The following is a 19499-nucleotide window of genomic DNA, read 5'->3' on the forward strand; positions in this document are numbered from 1 at the left end:
GCATGCTCATTGGCTCCATCTCCCTTTTCTCTCCCTGGCTCCTGCACAGGGTTAACTGCTGTTATGTTCTGTTGGTTACTCATAGCGTGGTCTCGGGGGGGTTCGGCATACAGCCATCTTTCTATTTTTGGGCTGAACTTTTACATGGGTGCCGGCTGGTGAGGTAACAAGTGGAATTGCCATGTTACCTCACCAGGCAGAGACGTTCAGTGTTGATGCTCAAAGCATTTATCATCTCCTGATGTGACAAATCCCTTTAAAAAACACCCAAATAATCCATACAGCGGTTATTTAGAGCAGAATGGGATTAGCGCTGCTGTAGTAATGTGTACACTTAGTATTGTCTTGATGTTTCCAGTGCAAAACATACAATACGGTAATATATATTTATACAAGCAATTCATATACTCAGGAACAGACATTTCGAGGGAATTTAAAGAACAGATGAAAATAAATGCTGTGATGGACACACACATAATAATTAATAGAGACAATACTTTAAAGAAAGTAAAAAGTAAAACAGAAGGGAAATGCTTACATTTAAAAAAAAAAGGGCATAATAGAAGCAACAACAGATACCAAATATTATACCAGTTGGTAAAGAAAAAAATATATAGAATTAAGAATAAATAAAAAATAACAATAATAAAAATTAAAAAAACATGTACAAAATAAAAAAGGGGCTAGTTGACATGAATTTACATTAAACACACATTTTTAAATAAATAAACAAAAAGGTGTTTTTGAAACGGTAACAAAAGGGTAATAGAGCCATGATCAAACACATACGAAATAAACCACGGGTTAATAAACTGCAGGGATGCAAACTTGTCACCTTTCGGCGAAATTCGCCGTTTTGAACCCAAAATAGGTCGTTTGTGTGATTCATGTAGATCTGCAATAAAAATATTTTTGGGGTATGGGGGGGGGTCTGGGAACCGGAGTAATCTGCAGCCGCGAGCTGTTATGTGCCATCATGACACGCATGGTGTTCTTTTTTTATATATTATAATGCAGCGCGAGCTGTGTGCTCGAGTCTTCCTGCGTGTCGGCTCTGCTCTTGGATGTATTACGGCTCTGCTGCTCGGCGATGAGGGTCTAGCTTCAGCAGCTACATTACCTACGGGTGCGTTCGTTCTGTGTGGTCCGGAGTCACTGTGGCACAGACTGGACCGCTGGTGAACAGCTGTTAGAACGGGGCGTTCAGGTGTTCAGAGCAGAGCTCCCTGTCAGAGCGGCAGAGCGTGATGTGAACTGAAAAATGTTTCTGTCGCAATATTGTTTAAGGAATCGTTGAGCTAGCTAACTAGCATACATTGTCACTATCTGCTGACGTTAGCTTTAGCCTTCGTTTTCTAATAGTTTTTTTTCATAGGCTATAAACGGAGGTGGTATAAGTATATATATATTGTACTTGAGTAAAAGTAGAAGCACTCAGATCTTGTACTAGAGTAAAAGTAGAAGTACTCAGATCTTGTACTTGAGTAAAAGTAAAAGTACCAGAGTGTAGGAATACTATGTTACAGTAAAAGTACTGCATTCAAAATGTTACTCAAGTAAAAGTATAAAAGTATTCTCATCAAAATATAGTGAAAGTAGCGACAGTAAAAGTAGTCATTGTGCAGATTGGTCCATTTCAGAATAATATATATGATATGTTTTATAATGATTGATCATCAAAGTGTTCTCAAAGCTGGTAAAGGGGCAGCTAGTTTGAATGACTTTGTATCCTGCAGGGTAGCTTGTGGATTTACTCCAGGTGGAACTAAAGTCTGATTTAACACTTAATTATATTTACCATCATTCATCCAGATCTGCGAGGTAACTAAAGGTATTAAACACATGTAGTGGAGTAGAAGTACACCATGTACCTCTGAACTGTAGTGGAGTAGAAGAACAAAGTAGCAAAACATTTAAATACTTAAATAAAGTATCTCAAAACTGTACCCAAGTAGTACTTGAGTTTATGAACTTAGTTACTTTACACCAGTGGCTATACAGATAGAAAGACTAAAGCCTTGCACAGAGGCATGAAAATACATTTTCAAAATGCTCAACAGTGCTGCCAAAATTATAAACTGACTGCTCCACAATTAAAATAAATGCTTTTATATATTTCTATTGGATGTGACTCTTTGGCGTTTCTGTTATTATTACCTGCTGCTTTAGTTGCTCTGACTGCTAAAATCATCTGTTATTCCTCATTTTAAAGCCGATATTCCGTGGGGTCGGGGTCTCGGATCCTTGACACCTTTTTCATACCTGATGAGTTTGCATCCCTGAAACTGGAATATACATTAAAATAGAAACAAAAAAGGGAATAATAAAAAATTAAACTTAAAAATGTCTACAAATGAAAATAAAATGGACGACTATTTGGTAAAAGTAATGAAAAAGTAATGAAAACTATTTACAACACAAAAATGGTAAAAAGAAAAATGCTACTTTTAACCAAATGAAATCACCGTAACAAAAGTATTTCATCATCCAAACAATGGTTAAATGCACTGTTGGTGGATAGAAGAGAGATGGAAAAGACCAAAATAAGATACATGTTTTTTGGAAAGACACACACACAAGAACACTTACAGTACAGCGCACATCAGAGTAGTTTAATAAAAAAGCTGCAGTCAAGTGAGCAGGAACTCAGCAGCTCATGAACACTCCTCATTTACAGAGATGGCTCCTCAAGGAATGTTTCTAATGAGCGATCTGCGCAGAAACTTAAGCAACAACTCTCAGCCTGAAAACTTTCTTTAATAAAAAACAGAAGCTGGTAAATTATCTTTTCAGCAATTTCTCTAATATTTTTTTAATGATGGAAATGAAACTATGTTACAGTTAACCACAACGTTGGTCATATTTATTTAGCTGTGTCCATCAGATATGGTGCTTTACACTGTGCTGTCTATTTGTATTATTTATTGTATCTTTTACATTTCACCTACTCACATTTAAAAAACACTATGATAAAGGTTTGAACATTATGCAGTAGTTAGTAGCCAAAAATGTATTATAAAGATACCATCCCAAATAAAAAACAATAGTCGACTTAAAGAAGTAAAGGATAAAAGAAAACAACAACGTTTAAATAATTCATAAAAGTTCCAATAATAAGCAGTAACAGTCCCGCCTATCACGTACAATTTGCTGCAGCGCTAGCCAATAGAAGCTTTAGTGTAACATAATGATGTCATCACGTGAGCCACCTTTTTATTCTAGCCTTTGCGGACCATTTACATGCACAACAACCTATATAACACACCACAGGAAGCATAAGGGTGTCTTTAAATACTTTTCAGATGTATTTTTAAAATGATTGTAGGTAGTAGTGTAGTACTAAAAGTTGATACGGACATACCTCAGGCTAGTATCTAAGAGGTGTTTATTAAATGTCTTCCATATGAACACAATTTCCGTTCACACAAATAAATAAGATTCTCACACCAATTCAGTTGTTGTGAAACCTTCAATTTCACACAGTCTTCCTCTGCAGATCCAGGCTGGCTTATAAAATAAGACTGAGATGTAATGTTGTATCACTATGAAGTATTAAAGTACTCTATGAGGCTTCAAGAGGGTGGAGGAGTAAGAGTGGTGCGCCTGTGTGTCTGAGAGGAGTCGACCGACCCCCCCCAGGGTAAAGATGCCCCTGTTTTTCACCTCAAAGGTGGAGCAAGATAGATGGTGTCACTCTTTAGCTTAGCTGTGGTTCTTTTTTGATCAAGGAGAGTGCTTCCCAGGAGGACCGGAGCAGGAAGACACACAGTTAAAGCTTTGAAGTTAGCCTACAGGATGCTTTGTAAATGTATTGTGCAACTATAAAGCTCTGGCAAGCAACACACTAGCCGTAGAGGTTGGATATTACTCATGTGTTCTGTATGAAAATAAAAGTTCCCCGCGTACAGTAAGTGTGTGAAATCTCTGGACCTGTTGTCCTGTAACAAGCACAGAGTGAGAGGCACATGGACAGGATGAATGATGATGTGTTTATTCGCATTGCAAATGAGACATGACACATAAGTGTTGATCACCATGGGATCTGCTTCTTTTTTTCATTCTCTTTTTTTTCTTGTCTCCATAGCGACGAGGAAGAGCTGCGGAAGTCGTTCTCGGAGCTCGGGGACAGCCTGTGTGACTCCACCGCCTCCAGATCTCTGAAGGCGGAGGGCAGCAGTGGGAAGCCCCCGACAGAGGAGGCGCATCCGTCCGGGTCGCTGCTCTACAAGAACGGCTTCCTCGTCCGCAAAGTGCATGCAGACTCTGACGGCAAGAGAAGTACGAAGGATATATTTTTTTACGTTTTACCACCTACAGTTTCAAAATAAGCTCACCTCAAGGTCCATTTAGTATCTATTATTGAACCTTTGATCACACATCGTTAGAGCTGCAACGTTAAGTCAGTATGTCGAATAGTCGATCGCCAGTCAATATTTTTAACTGTTATGCAAAAATGTCACACATGCTGTTTTCAGCCTCTGAAATATAAAGATTTTCTTGCATTTTTGTTTTATATCATTGGGAAGTGAATGTCCCAGCTGACTCAACAAGACATTTAAAGACAACTCCTTTGATTTTGAGAGATTGGGATGGATACTTTTCACTATTTTCTGACATCTTATAGACCAATATATTAATCGATTAATCTAAATTATTATAAAATAGTGAACAAATTAAAAGGTAATTATTTGTTTTACCACTACACATGATCTCCACCTAATTTGTTCTGATTTGACATTATTGATAACATTTCTATTGACTCAATCTGAAGTTATAAAGTGCTTTACAAAAATGTAAGGAAAAGTTCATAGCTAAAGTTTGTATCAGGTAAAAAAATGTAAATTGTGAGGAAGAAGGATGAATCAGCGTGTTCGAGGTTGACTATATACATCTTACTTTACACGAAATGCTTTTCTCCATTCATTTTGAAAGTGTACTGTATTGTTTGTTACCACAGTTCAATATTTGAAGTATTAAGAATATTATAGGCAGATCTGGGTTGAAAACATTAGCTTTTAACTGCTTTTTTTCTGCAACAACAAAAAACGCAATCCTCGAAAGACAATCATTGACATACAGTTGAATTACCCACCCCACAATAAGGTTCAGTTATAGTTAAGGCAAAAAGGCTCCATCTTTGAATGCAGTATCTAGTTCTCTGCATACTTTCACGATTTATATCTTTGAATAAATCCTAATTGAATGTGTTCCTTGCCCCCTGGACTTGGAGGGTTAATCCACACAAGCTCATACATGTATTTAATTAATCTAATACATCAAGTGGAAAGTAGGTCAAAACTAAAACAAATGTAACATATAAGGCAATTGTATATGTGTTTTTGATGTTATCACTTTTTCTCCTCGCAGCACCAAGAGGGAAGAGAGGTTGGAAGACCTTCTATATCATCCTCAAAGGGCTTATTCTCTATCTGCAAAAAGTAAGTAACTCACATTATTACTGAGTATATTTTACTTTGGTATTTATTTAGTTATTTATTTGTTTTTTTTAGTCTGCCAGAAAAAGTCTGTATTAGAAACAATTGTATTACTTGTGACTGTTTTTACTTTACTTTCCAGAATGTTCTTTTGTGTCGGGTTACTTTCATACACATTCTGCAGAATGCTTTATATCAAGCAGTATGTCCGATGGAGTCACAGCCAATATCCTGTTTACATGTTTAAAAAGGGCTGTGACACATTGTCCTGGCTTCATGTGGGGCAACCTCTGCCAACACAGCAGCTACCGTTCTAGGTAAAAACCCTTTTTATGTTGGGTTCCGGGTAAAACCCTCTGAAAGGGTTCTTGGTTAGTTCACTTTCATGTTGAGTTCTAGCTAAAACCCTCTTTTGTTCTTGGTAGAACCCTTTTAGGTTGGGTTTTAGGTTGGAGCCTATATAAAAGGTTCTACCAAGAACCACAAACAGGTCCCCCTTGGTAACAAGCTGAAGAACCCCCTTTTGTTCTAGTTAGAACCTTTATATCTAAGAGTGTAGTCCAGCAGCAGGTGCGTTTAGATGAGAGAATTAATCAGTTGTTTTCACAAGGGATACTTTCAAAGCACTGCTCTGTTCACATGTAACTCTCCTGCTGCTCGTCCAATCAAATCTCTTCTTTGTCAGCACTCCCACTTTAATAAGTGCTGAGACCCCTTGGTGTTAATCATAGCATTCATGTCTTATTCATTACTGCCCTGCCAGGGGGAGTACAGGCCTGACAAGCAGCTATCAGAGGAGGACCTGAAGAACGCCGTGTCCATCCACCACTCTCTGGCCATGAAGGCTTCAGACTACAGCAAGAGGCCCAACGTCTTCTACCTGCGCACCGCCGACTGGAGGGTGTATCTCTTCCAGGCCCCGTGAGTCCTGCTCTGTGTTCCTCACTGAGCTGACATCATGTGTACACACTACTACATACTGTGGAGCGTGTGCACGGTCTGCTGCACAGCATCTGCAGCAGACCGTAAAACCAGAACTAAACCTTAATCATACCCTGCATACCTGTGTTTCATCTTGACTATGCAAGCATGCATGAGCCATTTACATTGTTCTGTCAAAACTGCAGTGTGTGGTCAAAAGTGTGTGGACAAGTTTGTGTACCTGTGCAAATGAGCAAACCTTTTAAATCTACAGCATACAATTAATGGGTTTATATGCACTTAAGTTACATCGGACCTAAGACCTTTTCTTGATTACTCAAAGGTGAAATGTACTTGGTCAAGAAAGCAAATAAAAAATACAAATGAAACAAAATAACAAACAAGAATCAAATATGAATACAAATAATATAAAAACAAGTAAAACACCTGTCACTCTTACAGATATGATCCAAGATGAATACATGCAATAGATGATTGCAACCAAAAAGGCGGTTGATAGATAACATCAAGTAACCACTTTTCTATAAATATGAATATAGATGCAGCTCATAAATAATCAGATTTCTCCCCCATCCCAGAGTAGCACTTTCTCTCTCATTATTTAACAAGTACTCAAATGTTCTGTGGTAAAATATTGAATCATTAAGGTGGCGGAAGATAACTTGCAAAATCAGCCTTTCTGTTGAAGGGAAAAAAGCTCTTATTTAGATGTTTTTGTTTAACACAAAATCAGCTAGCAACCAAATTGTTTTATGCATACAAACACACTTGAAGACAATAATGATCGTTTAGCTTTGTGGCCGCTATTTGCTATAAGTCTTCATTGCGACAATATCACTATAGACCAAAAAGAAGTGGCTATCCCAAGCAGTTTTGACAGGTCTGCACTCATGCACATTGAGTTTTCGACCTTCACCCCATCCACATTTGGAGTTAGATTATTAGGCAGACCTGATGATCAGTGCTGAAGCTTACTAAGGCTCTTGTGGCTGAGTGTGAGCGAATCCCTGCAGCAGGTGAAAGCATCCGTTGGAAACCTGAAGATTAAGATGCAGAGACATACGCTGTCCACATGCTTTCAGCTCTGTAGCGTAACTGCGGCTGCCTAATGAAGCTGAGCACCCGACCCCAGCTAACCGCATGCAGAGCCAGCTGTGCACACGGTGTTCAGCAGAACACACCCAGAGAGCTCACGGATCAATGAAACATGCACAGGACGTCCTGTACTGTATACATACATGTATATTAAGGGGAAAGGTGGAGGTGTGCATGTGTGTGTTTGATCAGCAAGTGGCACATGACTGGCCACATGTTTCAGCCCCCCTGGAGGCTCTGTGCTCCAGTTGCAGCTTGCATTTGTCCCAGATACTGTACCCCTCTCTGTGTCTCCCTCTCCTCTTTCTGTCTCTCCATCTCTCTCCATCCTCGTCGCTCCCTGGGGAATTGAAGCAAGGCTGTCTAAGCCAATGTGACATTTCTCATGGGCCCCTAATGGGTCTGTTCGTGTAAAACAGGGCCTTTTCTCTCATGCATTAATTGGCTCCAAAATAATGTCTTTGTCAACAGCAAGGCTGCGTTCTCCGATAATTATCCCTTTGATGCTGTGAGCTGGCCATGTGCTGACGGGGGCATGGAGAGGGCTGATAAGTGTGTGTTGTACCTCCTGTTTCAGATCTGTTTCTAATTGCATTCTGTGTGTGTTATACATCGCAGGAACGCGGAGCAGATGCAGTCTTGGATCACAAGGATCAACACAGTGGCCACCATGTTCTCAGCTCCTCCTTTCCCAGCAGCCATCGGCTCCCAGAAGAAGTTCAGCCGGCCGCTGCTGCCTGGGACCATGTCAAAGCTGTCGGAGGTATCCTAAAGGGGCCCCATTGTGGTTTTTCCCTTTCCTGTTGTGTGTTATAAAGGGTCATCATCATGTAAATGGTCTGCAAAGACTAAAATGCCACAGTTCCCTCAAGAGCGAGTTTTCCCCCCACCCCCATCCCCCCTCGAAAAGAGCATTATAGGACCCAGTTCATACACTGAATGAGAAAGTGTTCAGTTCATTGGCTAGGTTAAAGGATTTACACCCATTTGAAAAGATACCCTTTAACAGATGACAATGAAAGTCCTGCATTGAAAATGGTGGTTTGTTAGTGTAATAAGAAAAATGTACTTTAATTATTTGATGTATATTAAAGGTGGGGTAGGTAATTCACTTCAGAAACACTTGTTGTTATATTCCATGGAATGCTCTTAACATCCTGATAGCAATGAATACATTAAATGCTTTGACAATAAATACATACAAATATTTCATCTGTGGAAGCCGTAGTACTGTAAAAAGCACGACCAATCATTTGAGTCGGCCCGGCTAAAGTAACTGGATGGCCTACCTGCCTGTCAGCCTTCCATCTGTGCACAAACTTATCTCGTGCCCTCATTGGTCATGTGCGCGTTCGTGTGTGTTGGAGGAGGGGCTCTGTAAGGAAGTCTGAAGGAAGAGGCAGATTTATTTCGGTTGTGTATTTTCAAATCCTACCTTTAAGATCCCGTGTGAAGGAAATCATATTATAAAACTACATTATTATTCCTCATGCTTTGCTATTAAAGAAATATTTCACCGATGTAGTTGAAAGAGTTGAGTTCAATTTCAACAAATTATCATTTAAATTATGGATTATTCTGCCTATTATTTTCTCCATTCATCGATTACTGCTTAGTTTGTTAGAATTCTGGAAACAGTGAGAATAGAATAATTTGATTTGTATGCAAACAGCTTAATTTTTTAAGTTACTAAAGTTATCAAATAAATATATTGGAAAAAGTACCTTAAATGGTGCTTCAGTACAGTACTTGAGTAAATGTACTTTTCCACTACTGCAAATGTATGCCTGTAACACTGAATACTGTAATCTGCAAAGTACAAAACCTGGCATCCCATAAATGTTTACATTACCAAAAATGTAATCAGATAGTGAAAGATTTCAAACAAACTTTTACCAATTTCAGACAGTTACAGTTTGGCGTAATTAAAAAAGGTGGGAAACAAATACGTATCTCTCAAATTACATTTATCACAAATCAAAACAAGGCGAAACAAATCCTTCAAAAAAGGCCTTTTCAAAAGGAGTGGACACATCATTTTTCATAACTTGACGGCGAGTAATTAGAATGATATTTTCATGACTAAACGCTCCACCTAACACTGATGTAATAAATCACTGGTGGTTTATGAGTGCAGGCTTTTCACTTCTCGAGTCGATCTGTTGTGACGGGAAAGTGAAAAGCTTCTCAGAACACTTTATGTCATAACAAGACATTTTTCTTTGTCTTGTTATTCTATTCTTCTCATCTTGTTCGAACGGGATATTTGTTTTTAATTTCACAGTTGCACCACTACCCTGACAAACAGGACGGTATTTCAGTTCAGAACATTCAAACACTAACTGAAAGGAGGCATGTGTGTCCTCCTTGCCTCCCCTCCCCTCATGTCTCCGTGTTGACCTTGTTCTTACAGGAGGAGCAGGTCAGATCCCATGAAAACCGCTTCAGAGCCCTGTCCACTGAGCTGACTGAGCTGCGCTCCTACCCCCCCGACCGCAAGGTCAAAGGGCGCGAGCTGGAAGAGTACCGACAGCGGGATGAGTACCTAGAGTTTGAGGTGAGCTGCACACTGATAAAAGAAAGAAATGGGAAATGCAGTGAAGCGTTAAATCATCATTACATCACTGCAGCCCTCGCAGCTCTCCAATCTTCACTGGTCCATTTTGTTTGTTTGGCTATTTTGCTTTAGAGCAGTGAAAGAAAACATCCAAGCCACAGCTTTGGGTTTGCTTGACTGCATATGTCTATTAGTGACTGTAGAATTCCATACCAAAGGTTAGCCTTAGATAATGACTCATTTGCATATTTAAACAATTTAATCAAAGTTGTTATACAATACCCGTAAACAACTGGGGGAGTTTTGTGTATAAATGTATTAGTTAAATCCATTACCCATTTCCTTTCTAGAGACTTGCAAAATGTATGAAATACTGTATGTATCTTCTAAAGATGTTGGAATACTCTGAGACATTAAATCTCTACTTCAGTGGCACTTGCATACGCCAACTTATTATGCATACCTTTATTCTTATGGTGACCAACTTTGTATTAATCTGTATTCTGGATGTTGTAACTGAAAGGTTTCTTCATATTGTTCGTAGTCTGATTCGTATCCGTTTCTATTCCGAACAACATGGAGAAAATGTATTTTTCCAATAGCTGTTGACAGTTTGATTGTTACTGTATTTATCAGAGAGTGATCCAAAGAGATATTTAACAAACATAACATGTCAGTAACACCTATTATAACCATAATTAATTAATGATGAGCTCACAAACTTTAATAAATGTTTATTTTACTGTTAACAAACAAAGACATGTATCATGTTTACTAAATATTAGTAATGCTTTAAATATCAGATACCTATTAATACTAGAATGATGATGTTGCTCGAAGTCTTCAACTGGGGAAGTTTAATGGTGCTATATTTAAGTTTAAATGTGTCACCGTACTCACCAGTTCTGTCTCGCCTTTATCAGAAAACCCGGTACGGGACGTACGTCATGCTGCTGCGAGCTAAGATCCGGAGCGGCGAGGAGGACCTGTCTCTGTTCGAGTCCCAGCTGCTGGAGGACAACACCCTGCAGAGGGCCCACTCCAGCCCCACGCTGCAGGACAGCAGCCAGGCCAGCCAGGCGAGCAAGGCCAGCAGCGGCCGGGACGGGGGCAACAGCAGCAGGGCCAGCGGCTGCAGCGGCAAGCTGCGGCAGGACGGCCAGAGACACAGCTACCGGCAGGCCGTCAAGAAGTGAGGCGGGGGGGGCGCCGGGAGCGGCACAGCGTTGCACTGCCAGGCCGTCTCCCTGCATAGGTTTTTATTTGAGATCCAGGAGGGTTTGGAGCTCTGCTTGAAGGGGGAGCAAGAGAGAGGGTCTCTACCCCACTCCCTTCCCCCAAAACCATGACGCCCTACCCGGCACCCCAATCTTCTCATGGGACTGAGGAGGTGCAGATCCTGTGACTGGAAGAGGAGCACCAGCATGGGTGTGGGTGCAGGAGGTGGGAGGTCACACATCTGCAGAGACGATGTGTCTGTGGGAGCGGCGCAGACTGAGCGGGAGGAGAAGTGCTCATATGGAACACACAGGGACGTACATCCAGCTTCTTTCCTTTCCTCCTCTTTTCTTCTTCCACCTCTCCAGCCACGTTCTCCACCTTTTCTCTTGACTTTTCACTCACTTTTGGGACCAAACTATTAAAACATCACATTTTAAGACGACTTGTTTTCAGTGATACTGCTGCAGCCGCTCTGATCGGAGCGCTGTAACGGTCACTGGACCTGAACACATCACCAGGTCTCATGAAGCCATTTACATTCCAGCTCCTTGCTTTCTGCCACATCTCCACGGTGTGTTCACATTCCGCACACAGTCCGGACATTACAGCGTTTAGCTTCTATTTCACTGAAGGTGGATCTACATTCTGCACAACACATAGCGATGGAGTGATGAGGGTGATTAGACAGTGCAGCTCCGCTTTCTCTCAGCACTGACGGCTAAATAGATGTCAGTAGAACTTCACTCCTGATATGCAGCAACTGCATCTCATCTAGGTCTATTTTCTTTTGCTCTACTTGAACAGGAGATTTCTTTCCCAGTTGCTCTGGCTTCTGTCCCGTGGTGTGCTACTGTTCTCTTTCTATTTCTTGGCCGAATGTTGTTTTCCCCAGTGATCCGCATGCCTGCATCCAGCACTGCTTCTTTTAAGCCTTTTACTACTTCAAGGGCAAAAACTGAGAGCAGCAAAAGTTGTTCTCTGGGGTCATTTAAGTCCTTTTTTCTTCATACCCGACATGTGTTATCTCCCTAATAGCCTCTCATTTATAATAGCCTATTTTCACACTCACCAGGCAGACCCTGAATGTTCTTGTTTTTTCAATATTTTTACAGTATTTTACAGTCGTTTGTTGTTGTTGAACCTATTCCTCCTGTGTATGTCAAGTGTATGATGAAATATGATATTGAAAATGTTAAAGGAAAAATATGTTATCCATGCTCTTTGTAAAACATCCAGGATGTGTTGTATATATAGCAGCTTATATTGTAGGATATATGAAGGTATATTTACAATATATTCACACACACTATTGCGAAGATGCGTTCTGGTGGGCCGCACTTCACGTTTCTTGTAAGTCCTGAAAGCGCTACACGATAATCATATGTTGTTGTTGTTGTTTTTTCTTACATGGTGGTAATAATTCAGCACAATATGAGTATTTCAGTGACGCCTATGTACCTATCAAAGATTAGTAAATGATCGAAATGGTGTTTGTGACGGGATTACACGAAGAAGAAAAAAAGAGAATTGACGTATGGATTTCAGATGGCAGTAATCCAAAGAAAGCGCATGGTTGGCTATGACTTAATAGCATGATTTTAAAGAGATCAGGGTAAGAAATGCATGAAAAAGGTAGAGAATGTAAAAAAAAAAAAAGAAAGGAACTCTTCATTTAGTAGGGTGTTGGCAGCCTATGGTGTTTTCGGTAGCCATAAACGCCTCATAGCCATTTTCTACTCAGGCTTTAGAACGACACCTTGAGCAGCTGCAGTGCCGGCATCCGACCAGCAGGGGGAGCTGTTCACATTTTTTTTCAGCCATAAACACACCTGCTGCACCCGCAGTGAATATGCATGATATAATCCCACTCACCTGAGGGGTGGGGTTGGGTATTGCAGGGCTAAATGACACAACACCTGTTTGTATTGACTGTAGAGTCAGTGTGTGTTTGAGTGTATCTCGCTGTGGATGTTAGCGTGAGCATGCTGGAGCCTGTTTGTTGCTTCTCTCATCCGGCATCAGTTTCCATGTTGTTATCTTTGAATGTGAATTTGTTTTTCATGATCTAATATTCTAAGCCTAGCCAAGTCTTTGCCTGCAGTTTGAGCGCTGAAATCATTAGTTACATGACAGGAAGTTCATCGGCAACTCTTTTTATCCATGTCATTTTTCATGAAAAAAAAATTCTTCGTCTTATGGGACAGTGAGGGTGTTGCGATATAGCAGGATCGACAAAAGCCGTAATTTCAGTTCCTTTCGGTTCTCGCTTTGTATTCTCATCTACATTTCGTTCTTTGCTTTTGTTCTCTTTCCTTTGCCTCAATCATCTCACTGATCTCACTTTGTATTCGATGGTTTACAAAGAGGTGTATGTGCCATAGCTGACATCTGGTACCTTTCACCAGTTCTGTAACGCACCATTACAGCTTTGTGTTTATTAATAGCGTCTGCTGTTTATAATGTGGCCAATCTGTGGAAGAGCAGTCGGACTCATGTTGAGTGCCGTTCATGGTGTTCTGAGGGGAATTGGTTCATTCAGTCACATCACGTGCATTCCAATATGTCAAGCTTTTAAAGGTACTTCTCACATTTCACTCGAGATCACACCATCTGCAGTACATAAGCACATAATGTCTTCTGGTTCTGGCTTCTCAATGGTAAAGATTTGCTGTGTGTTGGTTAAAAAATGATGTCAGTTTAGACTGTCCGAAGTTGCATTTTTTTACTTTTATTTTCACAAACTAAACTAATAATTGCAAAAATATCCAGCCGATTAGGCAAGGCAAGTTTATTTATATAGCACTTTTCAACACAAGGCAATTCAAAGTGCTTTACAAAAAATGAGGGGAGACACTACAGGAGAAAAAGGTACATGCAGTAAAAATAACCAGGATTACTTACATTAAGATAAGACTAGGCCTAAGTCTTTTGAAATGTTTTATTCAAATTTAAAATAAAACATAAATAGCTTAATGTATATTTTGAATTCTTTATTTCCACTACTTTCAAAGGCATCAAATTGTGCCTGTAGTGTCTCTACTTAGTCAACAAGACAAATAAATCACAGACTAAAGACTGTTCTTAAAATGTTAAGAATTGATTTTAGATCATTCAACAAAAAAATACCTGAATGTAAACATCTCACAGGCATACATTGTAGTGAAAATATATGATTTACCCAATAGGTAATAAGAGTAACAAGAAGATACAACAACAGATCTGGTACTGATGGTTCTATTCTGGGCTCAGGCTGTAGACTCGATACAGTGAGGATGGATGGAGTATGAAAGGAGCCTCCACCTTGACAACTCTCCAAGGTCCTCCTCCCCCACTCCCCCCCCTCTCCTCCTGCCATGTGTTATCATCGCTGCTCACTTACATCAAAGGGCAGCTGCAGGATCTCCATGGCGCTGGTTAGCATGGAGACGGCTGGTGACGGCTGTGTGATGCTCTAGTGAAAGTCACCCTGACGAAGTGTGTTCACCGTGGTACAGTACCTCTGTTACAGCAGCAGTGCATGCCTGCAGCTGTCCTTTAACAAACACTCATTTCTGCCCATGAACACCTCATCTCTGAATGTAAATAAAGCATGAGATATTATGGATGGCCTGTTTTAATTTATATTATGGTTAGAGTATTAAATGAAGGGTTAATATTTAAGGTCAACATATGTGTTCCTGTCCTTGAGCTCATGGTCGTTTTTTTTAAACATTTCTTTCAATGTGAATGAAGGAAATGTCTATATTTAACGCTGTTGTATGCTGTTGTGTTTTAGAGAGCCAGCTCATACAAATGTTTCTACATGTCGAGGTCTGATCTGATCCATCTCAGTGTTTTTAGACTGTTCATTTAATGGTACACATACAGTGAGCTACACTTGTCACTGCCTTGTTTAAACTCACCAAGGAAATGTTGTTTGTGAGCTTCTCATTTTGTGAGACATAGAAGAGGGAAATAAAAGTGTTTTGAAAGGTTTACTGTGTCCGAACATCATTGTGTGGAATGTACATTGCAAAGGGTGCAGTACTTGTACTTAAAGGGGCCCTATACTGTTTGGAGTTTCCCTTTCCTGTAGTGTGTTATATACAGTTGCAAGAGAAAGTATGTGAACCCTTTGGATCCTCCACACATAGCGTCGTGTGTTCCTTCCAAACAACTCAGCTCTGGTTTCATCTGTCCACAGAACATGTTGCAGTCGTGCTGTGGAACATCCAGGTGCTCTTTTGCAAACTTCAAACATGCAGCAATGTTTTCTCTGGACAGCAGTGGCTTCCTCCGTGGTGTCCTCCCATGAACTCCATTCTTGTTCAGTGTTTTACGTATCGTAGATTCGTCAACAGAGATGTTAGCATGTGCCAGAGATTTCTTTAAGTCTCTAGCTGACACTCTAGGACTCTTCTTCACCTCATTGAGCATTCTGCGCTGTGCTCTTGCAGTCATCTTTACAGGACGGCCACTTCTAGGGAGAGTAGCAACAGTGCTGAACTTTCTCCATGTATAGACAATGTGTCTTACCGTGGACTGATGAACATCAAGGCTTTCAGAGATACTTTTGGAACCCTCTCCAGCTTTATGCAAGTCAGCAATTCTTAACCGTAGGTCTTCTGAGAGCTCTTCTGAGCGAGGCATGGTTCACATCTGGCAATGCTTCTTCAGAATAGCACATTCAAAACTGGTGTATTTCTTATAGGGCAGGGCAGCTTTAACCAACACCTCCAATCTCGTCTCCTTGATTGGACTCCAGGTTGGCTGACTCCTGACTCCAAGTAGCTCTGAAGAAGTCTTTAGCCTCGGGGTTCACATACTTCTTCCACCCTGCACTGTGAATGTTTACATGGTGTGTTCAATGAAAACATGAAAACATATCATTGTTTGTGTGGTATTAGTTTAAGCAGACTGTGTTTGTCTGTTGTTGTGACTTAGATGAAGATCAGAACACATTGTATGACCAACTTATGCAGAAATCCAGGTCATTCCAAAGGGTTCACATACTTTTTCTTGCAACTGTAGCTTTTAGTGCATGTAAATGGTCTGCAAAGGCTAAAATCCATGTGTTCCCTCCAGAGGGAGTTTCTCTTCCACACACTTCCACTTTACATAGTATATTATTGGCTAAGAGGTGGGACATCTCTAAGCAGTTCACAAATCCCAACAAAGCTGGCCAGCTAACCAATCAGAGCAGACTGGGCTCTGGTTTCAGGCAGAGGGTGAAAAGAGGACAGTATGAGGAAAATAAAGAGCTGTTTGAACATTACAGTTAGAGGCACACTGTATGTACTTGAAAGTAAACACAATATGCTCTTTAAACTCTGAATATTTAAATACTTTGACCCCGCTGCATTTCAAAGGCATTTTTTTCAACAATTGTTTTATCTTTTTCTCTGAAAATATTAAGCGTATAAATTCACTGTTTTGATATATACAATCCATGTGGCTCCACCTTGACCAGGTGCCACATTCAAATATCTTGTATCCTTTAGTAACAATAAAAATGATCCTATAATATAATAAAAAATCATTTTGCTGCTTAATAAAATGTACATATTTATGATAATATTGACATACTTTCACTCAAGTAAATGTATTCAAGATGTTTACTGGTAATGATGTATTTACATTGTGATTTACTGTGCGGAGACCTTAAAAAACTGATATTTTATTTATTTATCACCATCATTATTTATTATCTGTGTAAAGGATCCATATAATTTACACACATTAATAAGGGCTTACATTATCTAGTATACTTTGGCCGGATTCAACTATTGACGGGGCCCAGTCAAATGCATGCACAGGAACAGGTGTGGGCCCCTGGGTAAGTTAGGTCCGTTTCCAGCAATGCCTTGTAAGTGATGCAGCCTTTTCAAACCAACAAGATATTAGAAAGGGTCGCATTCAGGCTCTACAGGGCCCGATGGAATTGAGAAAACGTCCTCAACCACTTGTGGGATATCACTCTTGTGATGGATCTAATATTTTTAATTTAAAAAACAGGAATGAATATTTGAAATATCAAAATATAAAAAGTTAAAAAGTAGTGTATTAGCATCAAAATGTTCTAACTCTGTAAAGCTTCTCTTTTTTTTTACCTTTCAGATGTTGTAGGGAGCCTCTGGAGCAGAAATGAAAGAGTTTTCAAATTGTTTACGTGTTGGTACGTTTTTAAGGACATGTTGTAATATTGCAACGTTGGCCTTAGGTGGGAGCATAATGTCTGTATTTCTACTCACATTGTCTGAATACATTTATTGAATAACTAAGGGTTAATTTGCAGGATTTATTGCTTGCTTAGCCCTATATCAGTATTACATTACATGCCATTTGTTAGACGCTTTTATCCAAAGCGACTTACATACATTCAGTACTGTGGACAATCCCCACAGGAGCATTTTGAGGTGAAGTGTCTTGCCCAGGGACACAACGACATGCTGACTGCAGTGGGACTCGAACTTGCTACCCCCTTATTTGAAGTCCAGCACACTATCCACTGTGACACAGCCTCCTAGTATATAGCATGAATAATAATCATAATCACACATCAGTCATATTTGTTATGAATAATCATTTATTAAATAGTAATGCAATGGTAGTCCCAAAAACAGTTCCTGTTGTCGGAAAATCACAGATGGACATCACGCTTGCTGCATTGCGTGGTTGTGTACCTGTAAATGAATTCCTCTGTGATATCTAGACCAGAATAATCAGTATTGGGACTGATACAATATTTTTTCAGCCAGCGATACCTGTCACAGGGCTTGGTGTGTTTATTTGGTTTGGGCTCAATGTCCACATAATCACTGACTGGGCGTTTATTGGGTCATCTGCCTCTTCTTTACTCATATAGTGTCACTGTCCTCCATCTCAAACTCACTTTCTCCTTTTTGGATGGCATCACATCCTACACACTGAATACAGGACCTCTCTTTGCTGGTGGCATTCTGAAATAGAAAAAATAATTCATAAATATATCAATAATACATATGCTTATTATATTGTAATAGATTACCTGAAGGAATAGATAGGGTGGTGGAACAAGTGTTCATTCTCTCGGGCTTAGCTTAGCCTATTATCACACTAAAAGGAATGAATGCACCACCCCCTTCCAGGTGTCCCGATGCAACAAGCATCTGAATCCTACATTGTACACTTGAGTCACACAATACTATCTACCTCATAATTAAAGGAATACCCCATACATGTCATACAATCCTGCCTATTATCATAATAAAAGGAATACCTACACCACACATGCAGATAAACCAGTTCAACAAGTCACCCAATGCTGTCTGGCTAATGATAATAGGCTAATTATCATACTAAAAGGGATACATCCAAGTGTCCCAACACATTTCAGAAAGAACTGTTTCTGCCAGAACCAGAGAAGAGTTAAATGTGTTTGTGTAACTAATTAACTGATAAGATACAAATAGAGTTTAAAATATTGCTAGAGATATAATTTCACATACTGCTATCAGAAATAATGTATTAATTTATTCAATTTTGGACATAATTTAGAACTTAGTTATAGTGAATTATCAAAGACATTATATTTCTATTAGTGTTTTATTTCCATATGTGAACATATAAGAAGGGCAATCTCCATGACAGGTGCTCATGCTATGTTGACTACCACACTGACCCAGGTATGTAATATTGCAACAAATACATAAGGTGCTCAAAATAAATAAATATTTGACGAATGTATTCCACAAAAACTGAATATGTACATGTTCTAGACATTGTAATAATCACAAAAAAACATATTTGAGGCATTTTACTTCCTATTTGAATCTGACAAATCCAGTCCAATAAAACAAAGAGATGTTGCTCGTTTGAAGATTCGGAAGTTGTGTGAGTGTATGGCCAGAGGGCAGGACCGATAAACACATGTAATACCCAATAGCATTGTGAGGCTGAACAAAAGGACCTTTTGAATATGTAAATGTAGTCTTTAAAAAAAACAAAAAACATTTACTGACTTTTTTAGGATAGCTTAAAAGTAATGTTGTCCAATTACAACTGGGGGGCACCGCCTGTGTAACTACTAAATCACCAAGATCACACTGGTGTTTGTTATCAGGTGAAATAGTACCAAAAGTTCAAGTACTCATTTGGCAGAATGACACATTTTAGAGTAATGCACATTATTGCATTTATTAATGCAATGATGTGTATAGGTAATCTGAATCTGCAAATAAACTGAAACTATCAAATATATGTTGTGGAGTACAAAGAACACGATTTTCATC

At 39.6% G+C, this 19499-nt stretch overlaps 1 protein-coding gene across 4 annotated transcripts in view; it reads left to right on the forward strand.

The window, feature by feature from the left end:
• LOC117464347 (PH and SEC7 domain-containing protein 1-like) overlaps nt 1–15225 on the forward strand; it is a 76542-nt gene extending 61317 nt beyond the window's left edge. For all 4 annotated transcript variants that reach the window (XM_034106724.2, XM_034106725.1, XM_071206652.1 and 1 more), the window contains 6 exons: nt 4085–4278; nt 5368–5438; nt 6199–6356; nt 8091–8235; nt 9886–10029; nt 10953–15225. In XM_034106724.2, the coding sequence (XP_033962615.1) occupies nt 4085–4278; nt 5368–5438; nt 6199–6356; nt 8091–8235; nt 9886–10029; nt 10953–11225 (985 nt within the window). In that variant the 3' untranslated portion in view covers nt 11226–15225. The remainder of the gene's footprint in view (nt 1–4084; nt 4279–5367; nt 5439–6198; nt 6357–8090; nt 8236–9885; nt 10030–10952) is intronic.
• Nucleotides 15226–19499: the final 4274 nt, after the last annotated feature.

The sequence above is a fragment of the Pseudochaenichthys georgianus genome, chromosome 19, assembly GCF_902827115.2.
Source record: "Pseudochaenichthys georgianus chromosome 19, fPseGeo1.2, whole genome shotgun sequence".
Taxonomy (NCBI): Eukaryota; Metazoa; Chordata; class Actinopteri; order Perciformes; family Channichthyidae; genus Pseudochaenichthys; species Pseudochaenichthys georgianus.